The sequence below is a fragment of the Condylura cristata genome, unplaced genomic scaffold (genome assembly GCF_000260355.1).
Source record: "Condylura cristata isolate star-nosed mole 26May11 unplaced genomic scaffold, ConCri1.0 scaffold00017, whole genome shotgun sequence".
NCBI classification, from domain to species: domain Eukaryota; kingdom Metazoa; phylum Chordata; class Mammalia; order Eulipotyphla; family Talpidae; genus Condylura; species Condylura cristata.
In genome coordinates, this window is record NW_004567118.1 from 19,077,121 (window position 1) to 19,093,471 (window position 16,351).

General features: G+C 48.8%; 1 protein-coding gene across 1 annotated transcript; it reads right to left on the reverse strand.

Annotated features, from left to right (window-relative positions):
• Positions 1-8,160: 8,160 nt before the first annotated feature.
• Positions 8,161-12,613, reverse strand: LOC105853747 (retinal homeobox protein Rx-A-like). Its single transcript, XM_012726070.1, has 4 exons — positions 12,452-12,613; positions 11,389-11,540; positions 8,421-8,668; positions 8,161-8,263 (listed from the first exon to the last, which is right to left on the reverse strand). The coding sequence occupies exons 1-4, from the start codon at positions 12,555-12,557 to the stop codon at positions 8,161-8,163; spliced, it is 609 nt and encodes a 202-aa protein (XP_012581524.1). The 5' UTR covers positions 12,558-12,613.
• Positions 12,614-16,351: the final 3,738 nt, after the last annotated feature.

Sequence of the window (16,351 nt, forward strand, 5' to 3'; positions counted from 1 at the left end):
CCCCAAACCTCTCCTCAAGGACACTGACGTGTTGCCAGTGAGTCCTCTGAGGGTCCCAGGAAATATTTAAGCTTGGCCTTGCGCCCTTGACGTGTCTTTGTGACAACTGCTGTCCATTCTCCCACTCTGCTTCAAAGTGCTATGTGGTGACTGATCACTCTGAAGAAAACGTTGTTCAAAGAGAAACAAATTTTCCCAGCACTGTTTTCTAGACAAAAAGAAAGTGTCTTTATGAGTGTCCCAGCCCTGTTAGGGACCTGTAGTCCAATACACTGCTATTTAAAATATAAAACAGGCGGCGTCTCCACGGAGCTCGGAGCCGTGACCTGCAGGTGGATTCTGTCCGAAGATGAACCCACACACTGTTAAGGAACAGCCGCTGCGTTGGTGTGTGCAAACACCACTTTTCCTAGGACCTGGATTCACACAGGATTTGTCTGGCCACAAAGTCACCAATGGTTACCTGTAAAGATATTCTATAAAGGACACTGACTTAAACCAAAAAGGAGTTTGCTTTTCATTTCTGCATCACTAATGAAATGACTCAACATTGATTAGCTGGAACCATGGAGAGCGAGATGGATGTTTATTCAAACACAAGGTACCCCAAAGCCCAGCAGTTTCCAGTTTACTCCAGGAAACCTGGTTCTTGAGACAGGCCCTGCGTTAGGCCCATTGCTGCACATGCCCTAGAAATAAAGGAGTAAAAATGCCTTTTCTGGACCAGATTTCATCATTTTCATATAGGAAAATGAAGTGTCAGACCAGAATGTACTGAAGCCAGTTACTTATGTGACAAGCCTGGCCTTCTTTGCCTTTGGCTGCCCCTTAGTTCCTGAGAGAGCATCTCAGAAGCAGCAGAATCTGAAGAGGATGATGAAGTGATGGTGATGATGAAGGAGTTGTTGGGCACCAGCACATGACCTGCTGTGCAGGCAGGTGGGAGAGACGCAGTCTCCAAAGGATTTGACGATGGCATCATGCAGCTGAGATTCCAAGGTTCTTGTACCAGTTACCCCAGCTCAATCATTACTCGGAAAATGGGATTCAGAATGTGCTACCATTTTATATTCCAGAAGTAGGAAACATAGGACAGCTTATGGATGATGAGTCATACGAAAGAGAAGCAAACTAACCTTAAAATAATTTGAGTTTTGCGCCTTCCTGGCGGCCTGGGGGTTAAGGCTCAGCACTACCACCAAGATGGCCTGAGTTCAATGCCTGGCCAGAATGAGGTCAGTGGGTGGACCCTGATCCAACAGGACTGCTGTCCCTCTACAAAGAGGAGATGAGGACACAGGCAAAGAGGAATGACTGTGTCAGGACACAAGAGCAGGCGGTGTCTACACAGCAAGAGAGAGGCCTCAGGAGGAACCAGCCCTACCGCCACCTTGATCTCAGAATTCCAGCCCCCAGGACCAGGTGGGGTCATCCTGTTTGTGTATTTGTTACAACAGCTGAATTGTTCAACATGATGTGTGAGTGCAGGTTTTCCTTTCCAAGGAAGACACTGCATAGCACCTGCACCCATGTGTGGCCATGAACATGTGAAATTCACTTCAAATTAACCTGTGACTGGGCCCTCCCTGGTGGCGCAGTGGGCTAAAGCACAGCACTAAGAAGCTAAAGCCACTGCAGCATGAGTTTGATCCCTGCTCGGGAGCTGACCCACATGGCATGACAGACCTCTCCTGACCAGCCCGCTGTCCCCACAGCAGTGTACTTCATCGATCTGCCTGTTCTGCTCCCCACTCTGTCTCTGGTGAAGTCTCTCACCTCCCCTGCACCTCTGGCCTGTACCCCAGTTCTATATGCATAAATAAATAAATCTTAAAAAAAAAATTAACCTGTGCCTGAGGATGCCAGGTTAATTTGACTGTTTATCCTTGGCTTTCTCCCTTCCCCATCCAGGAACCCCAAGAAGCACACACGCAAGGGCAGGCCGGGGTCCCCAGTGTGAAAGCTCTCTGTTAACACTTGTGTCTGCAGGCTCCAAACAAGCCAAGAATCACCCTCAAAGGCCATCTGCTTGCTCATTTTCCCCTCCTTCTTACAGCATGTAAAATTTATTTCTGTTCATCTTGGCACTGAAAAAGGGCAATGTTCTTTGCTAATATGAAGTTTGATGAAACATACAGAAAAAAGATTTCTTATAAACACTCTTTACTAATCAAGTGTTTAGAAATCTGCATATGTCAAAATAATTTGACAATTTCCCTCATTTAGTTCCTCTAGTTAGATTTTTTTTCCTCTACAAAGGTATATTCTTGATCATTGCTTTCTCCCCATCACTTGGGGAATTGCTAGAAATCCTAGATCTAGTTTATAATGGAATTATACAGCTTGCATTGAACATGTATACACAATAAGCAAAAATTCACAGTTTAGATATAACCAGGCCCACCAAAAACATTAAGAAGACTTCTATCACAGCCTCACGTATAAATTATTTTATATATTCATGACTCCCACTTTTTAAAAAAAATTTTTTTTTATTTATTCGTACAGAACTGGGGTACAGGCCAGAGATGCGGAGGGTGAAAGGATTCACCAGAGACAGAGTGGGGAGCAGAACAGGTAGATTGATGAAGTACACTGCTGAGGGGAGCAGCGGGCGGGTCAGGAGAGGTCTGCCGCGCCATGTGGGCACCTCTGGGTCAGGCGGGGATCGAACTCATGCGGAAGCGGCTTTAGCTTCTTAGTGCAGTGCTGCGCCACCAGGGAGGGCCCGACTCCCACTTTTAATCAACATTCTGACTTACACCACTCAGAAGTGTAATTTTATCATATTACTTTCCTCTAGCATATATGAATTATATATTTAATTGACCTCTCTTCTCCACAAATAGTAATAATTTGCTTTGATTAACCCAGCTGAGTCATACAAACCCTTATGCTTAACTTGCTGCCCATTGCAAGTGTAAAAAGAAACAGTTCCTATTGCACTGTGCAAAAAAATTAGGACTTACCATGAAGGATGACAGATGGTTAGGAAATTAATTTCACGAGTAAATGGATCTTCTCTTGACTCTGACAGTCAAAATGTGAGAACAAGAAAGCAAAAATAAGATCGCTTCATATTCTTCTCCTCTATTTTGCATATGCTGATCACACTGGCACCCAAAGGTCCTATATTTAATACATACTGTTCACTACTGCTTTATTCATTACCAGTTTGTTTCATTTAAAATTCTATTGCTTTTGAGGTCTGAAATGCCACAGTTAAAGTTGGCTCATACAACTTAAGGAAAATGTCCTCTTAGAAGGGTGAGATCATCTACCTGGGCTAAGCTGTGCACAGCCACGTTCCTTCACACCACACAGCGCCCAGGAACACACACCAGATCACCTTACCAGCGGTGCACACTGTGCCACCTAGTGGGAAGAATCTGGACTAGCTTTTGAGCAACATTGTGTGACATCACCAGGGAGCTTGTCAGAAATGAACATTCCCAGCCAGCCTGCTGAGTCAGGAACTCAGGGCACCGAGTCCAGTGATCTGCATTTTCACAATCCTGGATGACTCTGATGTCTCTGGAGTTTGGGGACCACTGAGCTATTCTAAACACTGGCTTAAACTTTAGCTCTTACAAAATTCAAACTAACCCTAAGGGAAAGGATGCCAGTCTTTTGTTTTCTGTTTTGTTTTGTTTATTCTTGGATGCCAGTCTTTTAAAGGAACATTCTGGACACAGATTCTAAAGTTCAAAAGGGATGATTTGGGAGTGTGCGTCCTAGCAGAGTGGATGGCGCAGAATACAATGAATGATACTTCAAATTCACTGGTGAAATCCTAACCCTTAGTACGCATTAAATGATGCGAACGCATTAAATGATGGTCTCTAAAGAGCTAATTAAGGTAAAGGAGGTTAGTAGGGAGGCCCTAATCCACTCCAGCTGTCCCTGAGATTAGGACACAAACACAAACAGTGATGACCACGCAAGTGTGCTGCCCCCAGGAGTGGGCAGGTTTCTGTTTCTGAAGCCGGCCGGTATATGCTGCTTCACTATGGCTGCTCTAGGAGTTAATACTCTTAGAAACAGTCCTCAAAAGATGACATTATGGCTTTAAATGGGAGTGACAACAGCCATTTATGCCAGCCATGAATAGGGTTTATTTGAAAAAAAAAATAACAGAAAAGATTGAAGAATGTGTTCATGGTGAGATCCATGGGCACATGCCCAAATCCAAGATTAACAATTCCCCAAGTAACCTCTACAGGACCCCCCAGTCAGTTCCACCAAGGGGGAGAGAGCATTACTTGCTGTGGAAGGTATAAACTTGTTGGTTCCTATAGCTAGCTGATTTGCACAGCAGCAGGCACTCACTCTCTACCATCCAAACCTCATTTAAACAGGCTTCTGGAGCCCTCCCTGGTAGCACAAAGGGTTAAAGCTCAGCACTGAGAAGCTACCACAGCACTTCAATGTGAGCTGGGTCCCCTGCTCCACTTGCCACAGCAGACTTCTGTCTCACCTGCTGCTCCCCTCAGCAGTGTAAATTGATCTGCCTCTTCTGTTCCACCCGCCCCCCCCACCTCTGTCTCTGATGAATCCTCTTACCACCTTGCACCTCTGGCCTGTACCCCAGTTCTGTATGCACAAATAAATAAATCTTAAAATAAATAAACAGGGTTCTGAATGTTATCATTCATCCTAGCAAGGTCAAAATAACTAGATATTAAATATGAATACAATTTTCAAGAGAAGCTGGATACAAGTGGAATTAGCAAGTCCCTCCCTCCATTCTAAGTGGATCACTTCCAAAGGTGAGTGCAGGTGGGCTGAGAGGGTCCCCTTCTTCCTGGGATGCACCAGCAATGCTTTGGAGGGCAACCAGCAGAGAGGTGCAGACAGCACAGTAGCTGAGATTCCGGGTGTGGTCATCCCGTGGTGGAAGACCAGTCACTCTTCCACCTCCAGGACACATTCATCCCATGTGCAAACTCATGCGCCCATTCTCCCATGGGGTTTTGACTTCCATGGGACACCTAGTTAGTCCTATCATGTAGGTGTCAGTGGTTGGGTAGTAAACAGATAAGTAAAGGAGATGAGGCTGCAAAGATGACCGTGACCTACCGAGACTAAAAACAGCAGCAGCAGCTTTCAGACAAAGCCAGTGTTGGCCTGGCATTACAGGGACAAACCGGGTCCCTTCCAGGCAGAGGTCCCCAGCGGCCAGGAGCACTGCCTTCTGCTGGCTCAGAGAAGAGCCATCGCAGGAAATGCCCCTCTCTGTGGGCAGGCGGTGGGAAGTGGGTACAAAGTGGAGCAGTTCTGAAGGATCACACCAGCTCAGTGCTCACAGGGGTCAGCTGAACCTCTACAGCACCTGCCCCTTTGCTTGGGTCCTCCACTCAGCCTTGACTCCCTTGCAGGGGGAACTCTGGAGGACCCTAAAAACCCCCTACAGGCAAATCCCACAGCAAATCCTTGTCCCAAGGACTGACCTAGACAGCAAGCTAGGGAAGGGGGTGGAAGTGTCCATCAGGTGACCCCAGGACCACCCTGGGTATCATTTTAACAATGCTGCATGCAAAGTGCCCAACAGCGCTAGACCTGATTCCAGGATTTGGGGACAGCAAGGGACGGGTGAAGAGATCCTGAAAGACAGGACCCCTCCCTCCCGCCTTCTACCTGCCCCTCCCATTTGTTAAGTCTCATAGACCATTTGCATTCTCCCTTAGAAATGGAGAGAGATGCCCTGGTGGCGCAATGGGTTAAAGCACCACACTATGAAGCTCTCTGAAGCCACTGCAGCACAAATTCGATCCCCCAGCCAGGAAGCTGACCCACATGGCGAGGCAGACCTCTCCAGCTGTTCCTCTCAGCAGTGTATTTCAGTAGATTTGCCTGTTCTGCTCCCCACTTTGTCTCTGGTGAATCTTCTCACCCACCACACCTCTGGCCTGTACCCCAGTTCCGTAACCATAAATAAATCAATCTTTAAAATAAAAAAATAAAGAAATGGAGAGAAATGTACAAAAGTTCTTTCTTTACCTGACAGGCAGTGTTTCTAACAGGAGCTGGACTAAAACAAAAGAAAGCTGGTGAATATTAACAATTTCCTTCCTCCTTAGAATGTGAGTCAATTCAAATTAGACTTTCAAGTGATAGCCTCTTGATTAGATGATTTCTGATTTCCCACGTATGTGTCTTTTCTTATTTAAAGGGACCTGGGTGGTAAGGCCTGAGCGGGCTTGGAAGGGAAGCAGGTTGTGAGTGAGTTAGCAGGTCCTGAATTAGCAGTGGGCTGAAGGACAGGCCACAGAGCAACCAGCACCTCCAGACTCCCGCACCTGCAGCCTGGTATGCAGATAACGCGGGGAAAGGACCAGTCTGAACCAATTTCCAAAGGGTCTCCCTACCTCTACAGCCCTGCTTGTCTCCAGAACACCTGAACCCATTCCACCTCTCAGAGATTGACATGAAGTGTCCCTCTTGCCTATGTTACACCTCCCAGGCTCTCTCTAGTCACTCCAAGTCACATGAGCTGTCTGACGGGCGACGACACAGTTCCCGTGTGGCCTGTCATTGCTCCTCCTGACCTCCCCCTGAATCTCTATCCAATTTTTTTCAGACATGATACATTTTCTCTTTGACACTTAACAGTATATTGCGTGGGAAATGCCAGTAAATGCATGTAAAAATTATTTTCATGAAACAATCTGGCTTATCATTTGTGGCTTTATTACTTAAGTTCTTTCTGATGACCCACATTCCCTCTGGGATACATACTACACATCCACACCCCCCCAAACACAGACACCCCAACATGCGAACATACACATCGCACACCCAACACATTCCGACACCTGCTCCCTTTTCTGGTTGCACCTTGCTCGTTGCATAGCTGGGCCTGTTTCACGTTCTCAGTGCAGATGAGACCAGAGCCTATCGGCGGCTGCGGGATTTCAGGGTGTACACCGTGAGGAAGCACCCGGAACCTGAGGCGGCCCTTCCCTCTTACCTCAGTATCGAATAATGGGTGATGATCCCACCCCCTAACATCTTGGTCCTCCTGAACAAGGTTTCAAATATATGTTTGCCAGGCAATATCGTGATCCAAAGAACGAATGTACAGGCTGACTCAGAACCAAACACTTTTTTTTTTTTGCCACTACTTACACTGATTGTAGTTTCAAAATGACCTCCGCCCCCAGGACTCACCTGACAGATGGGGGAAGCAGGTGAGCCTGGGCACACCAGGAGTGACAGTCCACAGGGCCCAGATTTTTAAGTGTCGGTCAGCCCTTCACAGAAACAGCAACAAGCAGGATGTATTCCCACACATCAGCCTGTGCTCAGCTCCTGCTTTCTCCTAACTTGGGACCACCCAGGGCAATTTAAATTCCCAGTGGGCATCTCTGACTCACCACATTCTTATTTGTAAATCAGGTAAAGCTAGTTTTGCTCCTGTTACCCTAATGATACGGTCTTCCCAGCGACCTAGAGGGGTCCTCAGGGGCTCCCCAACCATGAGGGATGCCACCTCCTGGCTAAGTAAATCACCTCTGCTGGAGTGTTCTTCCCCTCTCTGTCAGCATTGGAGGGTGGTGGGGGGCCAAGAGAAGGATGCTGGAGGGGCCTGGCTAGAGAAGAAATGCTCCCTTCATTTCACCTGGGGGCCTGCTGTAGGCCCTGCAGAGAGTTGGGAGAGGGCTTATTTTCAGGAACTGCCTGAAGCAGGAATGAGCTGACCATCCCTGAACTCAGAGAGGTGAGCAGAGGCACCTAGGGGCTGGCCCCAGGATGCCAGAGGCTCACATGGAGAGGAACGGGAAGCGTGCAGTCAGAATCTCCTGCTTTATTGGTAAATACATATCCACAGGCAGCCCCACCCACCCCCAGCCCCTTCTAAGAGTTTAGAGAACACTGTAAAGTTTCCCATGCAGTCGATAAAAGGCAGGACTAGTAGGTTTCAAAGTCTTCTCCCATCTCAGGAAAACCCTTTGGTCCTCGCTGCCTGCCACCCCATCCATGTCCCTCCCCTTTCCCCCATCAGTTTTATGTCCATCTGTTTCGACAACTTCATTCCCTAAGAAGTATGTCTGGAAGGCCTCTCCATGGTCAAGTACAAAATTTCCTAGTCTTAAACTTTGCATTGGACTGAACATTACAAACGAACCACAGCTCAGTCTGTCTCCTATCAATGCACACCTACGTCATTTCCACTTTACCAGGTGGGGTCCCCACAGCTGGGGGTACCCTGGGGCCTCCCATCACGACCTTGTCTGGGAAGGGGGATGCACTGGCCTTCCCCCTAGGGTGGAGAGGCCAGTGGTGACTGGTCTAGGTCAGCAGCTGTTGGGGCGCCACTTAGGGGTTCAGAGTGGGGGGGGAGCTGCCACCCCGTCTCTGCAGGGCCTGGCTCACTGCACTTTTGAGAGATGGAAAGCGAGGTAGGAGACGCCCCTTGCGCCTCCAGGGCTGGTGGTCCCACTTTGACCACTTTCACAGTCAGAACACCAGCAAGGACCAACCGGTCAGCTTGACCAGAGTTGGCTTCTGATGTCGAGAAGAGCTGGCTGGCATCACTCCAAGCTCCCTGAAGGCCCTGCTGGCAAGGGCACCTGTGGGCACAGGCTTGCAGACCCACCGAGTTGTCTTCCACACTGGGCTTCTGCGCTAGCTTTCGTTTTCGAGCTCTCCTATTCTGAAACCAGAGCTGCAGGGGCAAGGGTGGGGAAAGAGAAGGGAAAGCAGGAAAAAGGCATTTTCCAGTTAAGCCCAGGCCTGTAATTACCATCATCAAATAGCATATGACCTGTCATTAAACGACTATCAAACTGCTTCCCAGTTTAGAACAAAAGCCAAGTCCTTGTGTAGGCCGGATCACCCTGATCGCTGTGTGGCCCAAACCACCTTGCAGGCCTGTCTCCCCAAACCCACCTACACCCACTTGTGGATGACCACGCCCAAGCACTCAAACCCAAGCACTCAAGCCCTTATCAGGGCTTCCATTCCTGCCCCTCCTCTGCCTCACCAACCAGTTGATCCTTGATCATCCACATAAACTTTTTTTTTTTTTTAAGATTTATTCATTTATTCATACAGATCTAGGGTACAGGCCAGAGAGGCGGAGGGTGAGAAGATTCACCAGAGACAGAGTAGGGAGCAGAACAGGCAGATCGACGAAGTACACTGCTGAGGGGAGCAGCGGGCGGGTCAGGAGAGGTCTGCCACGCCATGTGGTCACCTCCGGGGCAGGCGGGAATCGAACTCATGCGGAAGTGGCCTAAGCCTCTCAGTGCAGTGCTTTAACCTGCTGCGCCACCAGGAGGGCCCCATCCACATAAACTTTCAAATAAGGCTGTCCCCACACAGGGGTGGGGGAAATAGCATAGATGTTGCCAAGGGCTACAAACTTCCACTTGTAAAATGAACAGACCCCAGGCCTGTGCATAGCCTGGTGAGCGGCTGAGACAAGAGCATAAATGGTCTCAGCCCTCCTCAGCCCATCTGAGGGATGGAGGAGTAAATCAAAGCATGCTCAATGCCTTCAGAAATCTTCAAAAGCCCCAAGTAGGCTATTAGGCCTAGGGAACTGGCAATGTTTGCTTGCTAAAGATCTGGTTAGCATTTGCAAAGGCCCTGACAGGTCTGAATCCAGTGCCCCTCTATTTTCCAACAAGTATTGATAACAAGAAATCAAATATGTAGTATTGAGAGTGGGCTAGGTGCCCAGACCTGAGCATTGGGTGTGGGCTGCCCCAGGACCTTTGTGCAGACCAGCGCTTCAGCCATCAGACTTTGCCAGGCCTCCTGGGCTTAAAAAGCCACTTCTCCCAGGTGCTCCCACCCCATCAAGGATGCCTTCAGGGTTCCCTCCCAGAGGTCAGACCCCTAACCTCTGAACCCTGGTACCCCCTGAACCATAATTTCTTTGGGCTGCAAATGGCCATCAAGTCATACCTAGCCTGGGGCCTCCAAGGAAAAGTTACTGGTAAGTTCTCTACCCAGACAGGCTGCCTGCCTGCCCCCAGAGCTTAGGTGCCCCAGGCCCATAGATAAGTGGCCATTTAGAGTCTCTGTGGTTCCCTCCAAATCAAATATCACTGACTTCAGATTGGGGCTGGGCCTGTAGGAAAGATGGAAATTGGGGAAAACTGAGTTCCGGTTATACTTCCAAAGCTAGGAAGGAGCTCGCCCAGCCAGGTTTCTCTTTTAGGTACCAGGCGCTTTTGTTAATGCAGCTCTTCTCTGGATTGTGATTTGGTTAATAATCTCTAAGGCTACATAGGTTTTTTGTTTTTTTTTTTAAAAAAAAAAAAAAAAACAATACTTCTAAGACACAAAGCAACCCCTTAGTGGAAACTAATTCCACACCAAGTCTGATTGTAGGACATGGTAGGAGAGGGCCCCAGAGTAGAGGGGCCCTGTGGGTGACAGACCCCGCTCACCTTCACCTGAGAACCGGCTGGGGAAGACATCAAGCACCTAAGCTGAACTGATGGGGGCCGGGCCAGAGGAGGTATGTGGCGGCACCAGGTGTGCTGGAGTCGCCTGGCAGCTTACACATCTGGGTACACAACCAAACCTTCCGAACCAGATGCCCTGGGATGGACCTGATAGTCTAGGGATGAAAACTGCTGGCCCAGTGTAGAGAATTCCACCCTGGCTACCCATTAGAATCCCTGGGGAGCTTTTTAGACATCTTGCTGCTGTTCAGCTTCTATACTCAGGTTCTTAACTTTGACAGCATAAAATCCTCTATCCCCAGGCTATAGCAGTTCATCTCAGCAGGCCTAGAAGAGGTGGGACCCAGCCCTCCAGGGCATCAGAACAATCCCCCAAGGCTGAGACCCAAAGGAACAAAAGGTCTGGGACCAGGCACTTTTGGAGACCTCTGAGAGTTAAAACTCAACATTTCCCCCTCACCTCACCTCACCCCACCCCACCCCATCCCATCCCCAAGCTCTGTGACACCCCAGAGCTGTATGGACAGATGGAAGGTAAAGGGGATGTAGGAATCCAGCCTCCTGTGTAACAGCCATTCCTCTTACTAAATCTGAGAATATAATTGCTTTTCTAGAAAAACAGGTTATTTAATTAACCTGTTAACATGTGATGGGTTTAGTATGGCTATTTCTAAATGACTTAGTGAATGCTTTTAAATTTCTCAGTTTTAATTTCTAATGTAGTAAATATTTGACAGAAATCACCCAAATACGCCAATTTAGATTCTATCCCTGGCTAGAGTAGGAACTTAAGTGACTAACCCACTATAATCCTTATTTCCCAGCCCAAGAATGGGATAATGCTCCCCTCACCGGGGTGTTGAGAGGATTAACTCCAAGAGGTTCCTAAGCAGGCCTTAAAACAGGCTCTGATCCCACTGGTCTCCCCGCCATTCCCTCCCTCCTTCCAAGGCTGATAAGACTTTACCTGAATCCGTGGCTCAGGAACCTGGGTTAATTTGGCCAGCTCTTGTATGGTGGGAAAGTCGGGGTAACAGTCCCTTTCGTAGGCCTCACTGAGGATCTTGAATTGACTTTTGTTGAACGTGGTCCTCTTGCGCCTCTGGCCCCTTTGGGGTGCTGGGCAAACACATGCAGTGTAAGAGAAGGAAAGCAGCCTCAGTCTGCTCTCCCAAATCACACAGTGCCCCCAACTCAGGCTTTTCACCCATACAGCCTAAAACACCACAAAAGCAAGGCAGCCCATACTGTTCTTGCGGGGTTCACCACATGAGCCTAGCTGCCAGTACCAGCTGGAGCAGGGCCAGATCCCTCAGGGACCCCGTCATGTATCTGGGGTAGAACCCAGACTCACAAATACTAAGAGATATCCAAAAGCAAAATGTGAGAAAATTCCCTGTGAGATGAACCTGACCACCCAGAGCTGGGCACTTCTATACCACATTTGTATTTCCCTTGTAACCTCCGGAAGCTCCCCAGTCCCCAATTTTAGATTTGCTTCTTCCTCCACCAGAGTGCATCTGAGTTGAACTTACTACTGTCTGTGATTCAGTTCAAACAGTTCACTCCATGCAGAAAAGTGAGCAAAATACAAGTTTCTGGCCACTGGGGCCCACCTGCTCTGGGGCTCCTCAGAGCAGCCCAGCTCCCAGGTTCTCCATACTTCTGAACAGAAAAACAAAACCAAACACTATACCATCATGGGTGCCTCCTAGGACTCCCAGCTCCTCAACAGTAGCTTGTTGGTCTGGTTTGGTGTTTTGAGTCTACTTTCTAAGTCTCCACCACCCACACCAGGTGAGAACTACCTTTCAACTCACAAGTATCTCCAAAGAAAGGCCGACCCCTCCCCAGCCTCTCCTGCCACCAACCTCCTCCTCCAAAGGACTCACTGTCCCAAGACATGGCCAGGCTGCTCAGCTCCCAGCGGGAACCGAGGGAGCTGCCTCTCTCCCTCTCTCTCAGAATCCCTTATAAGCATGTGGACCCACCCAGGTAAGCCCCTTTTTTTAAAACTTTGTCAGACCCACCTTCCTTAATTCTATCTTTTCTGGAAAGCTTGATCCCTGGCGTGGTGGAGGATAGCCCTTCCCACTGTGCTTCTTGCTCCTTTTCCAAGCTCTGAACTTTCATCATGGCTCAGGCCTTGCAGGGATGTAGGAAAGGTGAGATGGATACGTGGCGTGCCTAAGTGTGGGCTTAAAAATCATGACAGAAGGTTGCCAAGCACAACCCAGAACAGTGTAGAACGCACCTCACCAAGCAGCACCACAGCCACAAGTGAATTAGTTTCAGACCGACAAGGAAATACCCATGTTGCCCCCCCAAATGTGGTGGGGACAGCAGACGCCCCTCACTGTGGAGGTGGGACTGAGAGACACCGCCGCTCCCTTTCTTCATCTGTATTCTTCCAAAAACCACGCAGAAATGAGCTTTGATGAAACAGTCGCCATCCACCTCCCCAGCACCCAGGAGACAATGGGTCAGTCGTAGGGTGTATGCCTTACCAGAGTCTCTTTCTTGAATCCCAAGATGGCTTAGTGCCCCAAAAACCCACGTAGGAAGAACAGATGCTGCCACCCCAATGCTGCAGGAACTGGGAGAGGGAAGCCAGCAGGGGCTGCTTATCTCACATCAGTGATTAGCAGGGCTGGACCTTAGTTAATGACCAACAAGTGTTCCCTTTCAAGCTGGTAGAGTCTTCTTGTTTTGTTTCTGGCTGGGTTAATTTGCAAATGAGATAATTGGGAGCATCCTCTTGGGATTGTTCAAGAAAAACAAAGAATAAGAAATTATTTCTACTAAATGAAATATCCAAAGAAGCAAGATTGAAAACAAAGAAGATGGAGAAGGCCCCCTTGCAGGACGCCAGTTCTGGCTATGCAAGCTGGTGTCAACACCTGGGGCAGAACCATCATACAGTTTAAAGTCCCCACACCCTACCCAGGGCACAGCTGTGCCAATGACAAGCAGTCTCACTCCACGTGGCCCAGGGGACCCCATTCTGGCCTAAATGAGCACACATAGCCCTTGATGACCTCACACAACCCCATATCCACTCCACATGATCCAGCTACTCATACCACCTGCCCTGTGCAATCTCATACCCTGCATGCTCCGCAAAGCCCAAGGCAACACGCCACCCTGTATGTTTACATGACCTCATGTGACCCTGTGCCACCCCAAACAATCCCAGCATGATACTACGTAATCCCACACGACTCCACAATAATCCCATGCTACTCTATGTGATCTCATGTGGTCACTCGAGACTCAACTGACTTATCACCCCACAGAACCCCTAAAGCTCTCACATGATCCCACAAAACCCCACCAACTCCATAAAGCCTCACAGGAACCAATGCAACCCCTGCATTACCCCCATGCAATCCTAAAATGGTCCCACATGACCCTACAACCACTCCATACATGTAACCCTATTCCACCTCTTGCAGCCCCACACCCTACATGGAGCCCTATGCAGTCCTAGGTGACCCCACATCACACTGAGTGACAACCCACCTCTTCTATCTATGAACCTCTGGCTCCAGTTTTTACCCCAGCGTCGCCCCTAGTCTGTAAATCTAAGTGTGAAGAATTCAAACTCTTCAGGTGCAGCTGTGGCACTGAGGCCAGTCTTGAGAGAGGCTGTTCCTCTTCTGACTCCCAAGTGAGGGAGAAGGGCCATAAAGTCATCTTTGTCCAGCGGAGCAGCTGAGAGACACAGGTGCAGTTGGACCCCTGAGTTTGTAAGTCAGCACTGGGATGGGGTATGAAGGCAAATCCCACACTGCCCTTTGACTACAGCAGGAAAAGCAGCATGTGGTTTGTGACTTGGCCAAAGCCACATTTTGACTACAGGGTAAAATAAAAAGTATTATTCAAATGTCACGTCTTTTTGACCTTTTTAATGTGGTCATGCAAACTTTTAAATTATAGGTGTGTCTCTTGTTCTCTTTGTACAGACCAGAGCCCCAGACAGACACTAGGCTGCCAGCAGCCTGCAACAATTGGCCGTGCATCTGGGGACCCACACCTGCTGCATCTGAGATGAACGTTGTTCTCCTCTCATTGTTCTCCCAAACGCTTTTGGAAAAGGTTGACACTTTGACCTCTGACCCTCCTCACCCCTCTGCCCTGTGATTTTATGCAAAAATACAAAAATGGTTAAAAGCTAACATGTATTTGTAAATCACTTGTGCAAACAAGTTGAACAAAGTTGGAATCAAGGTTGAGAGAAACTTTTAAACAGCTTTTAAAGTTTTGTTTTGTTCTGTTGCTATGATTTTGATACCCACCAAGAAGTTGTTTTTTTTTTTTCCCCTTCACATGCACTAATGGACTATTTTCCACTTATGGCTGCCATATTGGACATTCATGGACAATGTTGGTGACTGACTGTACTCTAAAATCTGTGCCACCATAGATATGGTGGTATGAAAATCAAAAGGGGGGAATTGTAACAGGTACAGGTTTCATGGACTCCGCCCCCACTCCAAATGTTGGAACTCCAAATCCCATCAGTACCAAGAAGAAGCACGCAGGGACGTGAGGGCGGAGCTGAGCAGCCAGGATGGGATAAAACCGGACATGTGGGCTCTGGGGGGCTCTTGGCCTGGTGGTTCGCAGCTGATCGTTTTGGCGCTCAATCGGTTTTCAGCGAGCCGGTGGAGTCCAAGTCAGCAGAACTGGTAGGACATCCTAGTTAACCTGCGTTTCTCTCCCTCTTTCCCTGGGTTATTCCTTTACCTTTCTCCTTATAAATAAATCCATTATTTAACCTTTTCAGTGTGTCCATAATACGATTGAATCGTAAGCGCACGGGTGAAGACCCACAGACAGGCAACCCAATTCACATTGGGGTGCCCTGTAACATATTCACTGAACAAGGGAGGCTGTCCTTACCCTTTCACTCTGAGAGTAAAAAGATGAGCTTATCAGACAGGGAGGACTTACTGAAATATGAACATCTATATGACACCCCTAACCTTTACTCTCCCAGCTCATAAAAGGAGGAGCAGGGCCTCCCTGGTGGCACAAGGGGCTAAGTCTCTGCACTAGGAAGCTATTAGCCACTGCAGCATGAATTCGATCCTTGGCCAGGGAGCTGATCTACATGGCCTGGCAGACCTCTCCTGACCTGCCGCTGCTCCCCTCAGCAGTGTACTTTCTTCAACCACCTGTTCTGTTCCCCACTCTGTCTCTGATGAATCTTCTGAACCCCCTCGCCTCTGCCTGTACCCCAGTTATTGCAAGAATAAACAAACAAACGGCCTGGGCTCAGAGTCGGCCAGCATCATTTTAAGGCGACTCTGCCACACAGAATGGACGACTGACAGCAATACCAAGAGCAGCTCAGCTAAACTCTCCACAATCCAGCCTGTGACGCCCAGGCATCAGGAATACCAATCGCTGTGTGGATACATTCTTGGACAAGAGTGTTGTGTTGGAAGCCACGTGAAGCATATTTACCCAGTGATGCCCATAAAGCCACTGATGGACAGACTCGCTGCTTTTGAAATCCTTTTCTCACCCTGTTTTAAGCAGACAGGGAGACCCTGCGAACAACCATGGGACTGAGGAAAGAGAGTTTTGTTGAAACAGACTGGTTATATTCCGCGTGGCCTGTATCTCTAGTCACGTCTTCTGGAAGCACGTCAGACCTGTCACCAGCTGTTCAAGTGCAGCGGCAAGACGGTCCGGTGATTAGACTCATCCCTTCCAGCCAGCCTACCAGCTGTAGAAGCTGCACCTCCCGTTACAGGTGCAGAGCTTGGCGGCAAGAGGGCGCTTCGCCCGGTCACCAGAGGCCTCGCCCCCATCATTCGGCGTCAGCCAGAGCTGCATGACCGTCCAGCCTCCCGGTGGCAAAGCTGCGCTGCGCTCCTCCCCGCCGCGTGGCCCCGCCTTCCCCGCCGCGTGGCCCCGCC

Excerpts from the sequence above, each read along its gene's own strand:
- LOC105853747 (XM_012726070.1), bottom strand. The coding sequence starts at position 12,557 with ATGATGAAAGTTCAGAGCTTGGAAAAGGAGCAAGAAGCACAGTGGGAA. Across the intron at positions 11,541-12,451 it reads AAAAGATAGAATTAAGGAAG|CACCCCAAAGGGGCCAGAGG; the intron begins GTGGGTCTGACA and ends GTGTTTGCCCAG. Across the intron at positions 8,669-11,388 it reads TTCCTGAGCCACGGATTCAG|CTCTGGTTTCAGAATAGGAG; the intron begins GTAAAGTCTTAT and ends TTGCCCCTGCAG.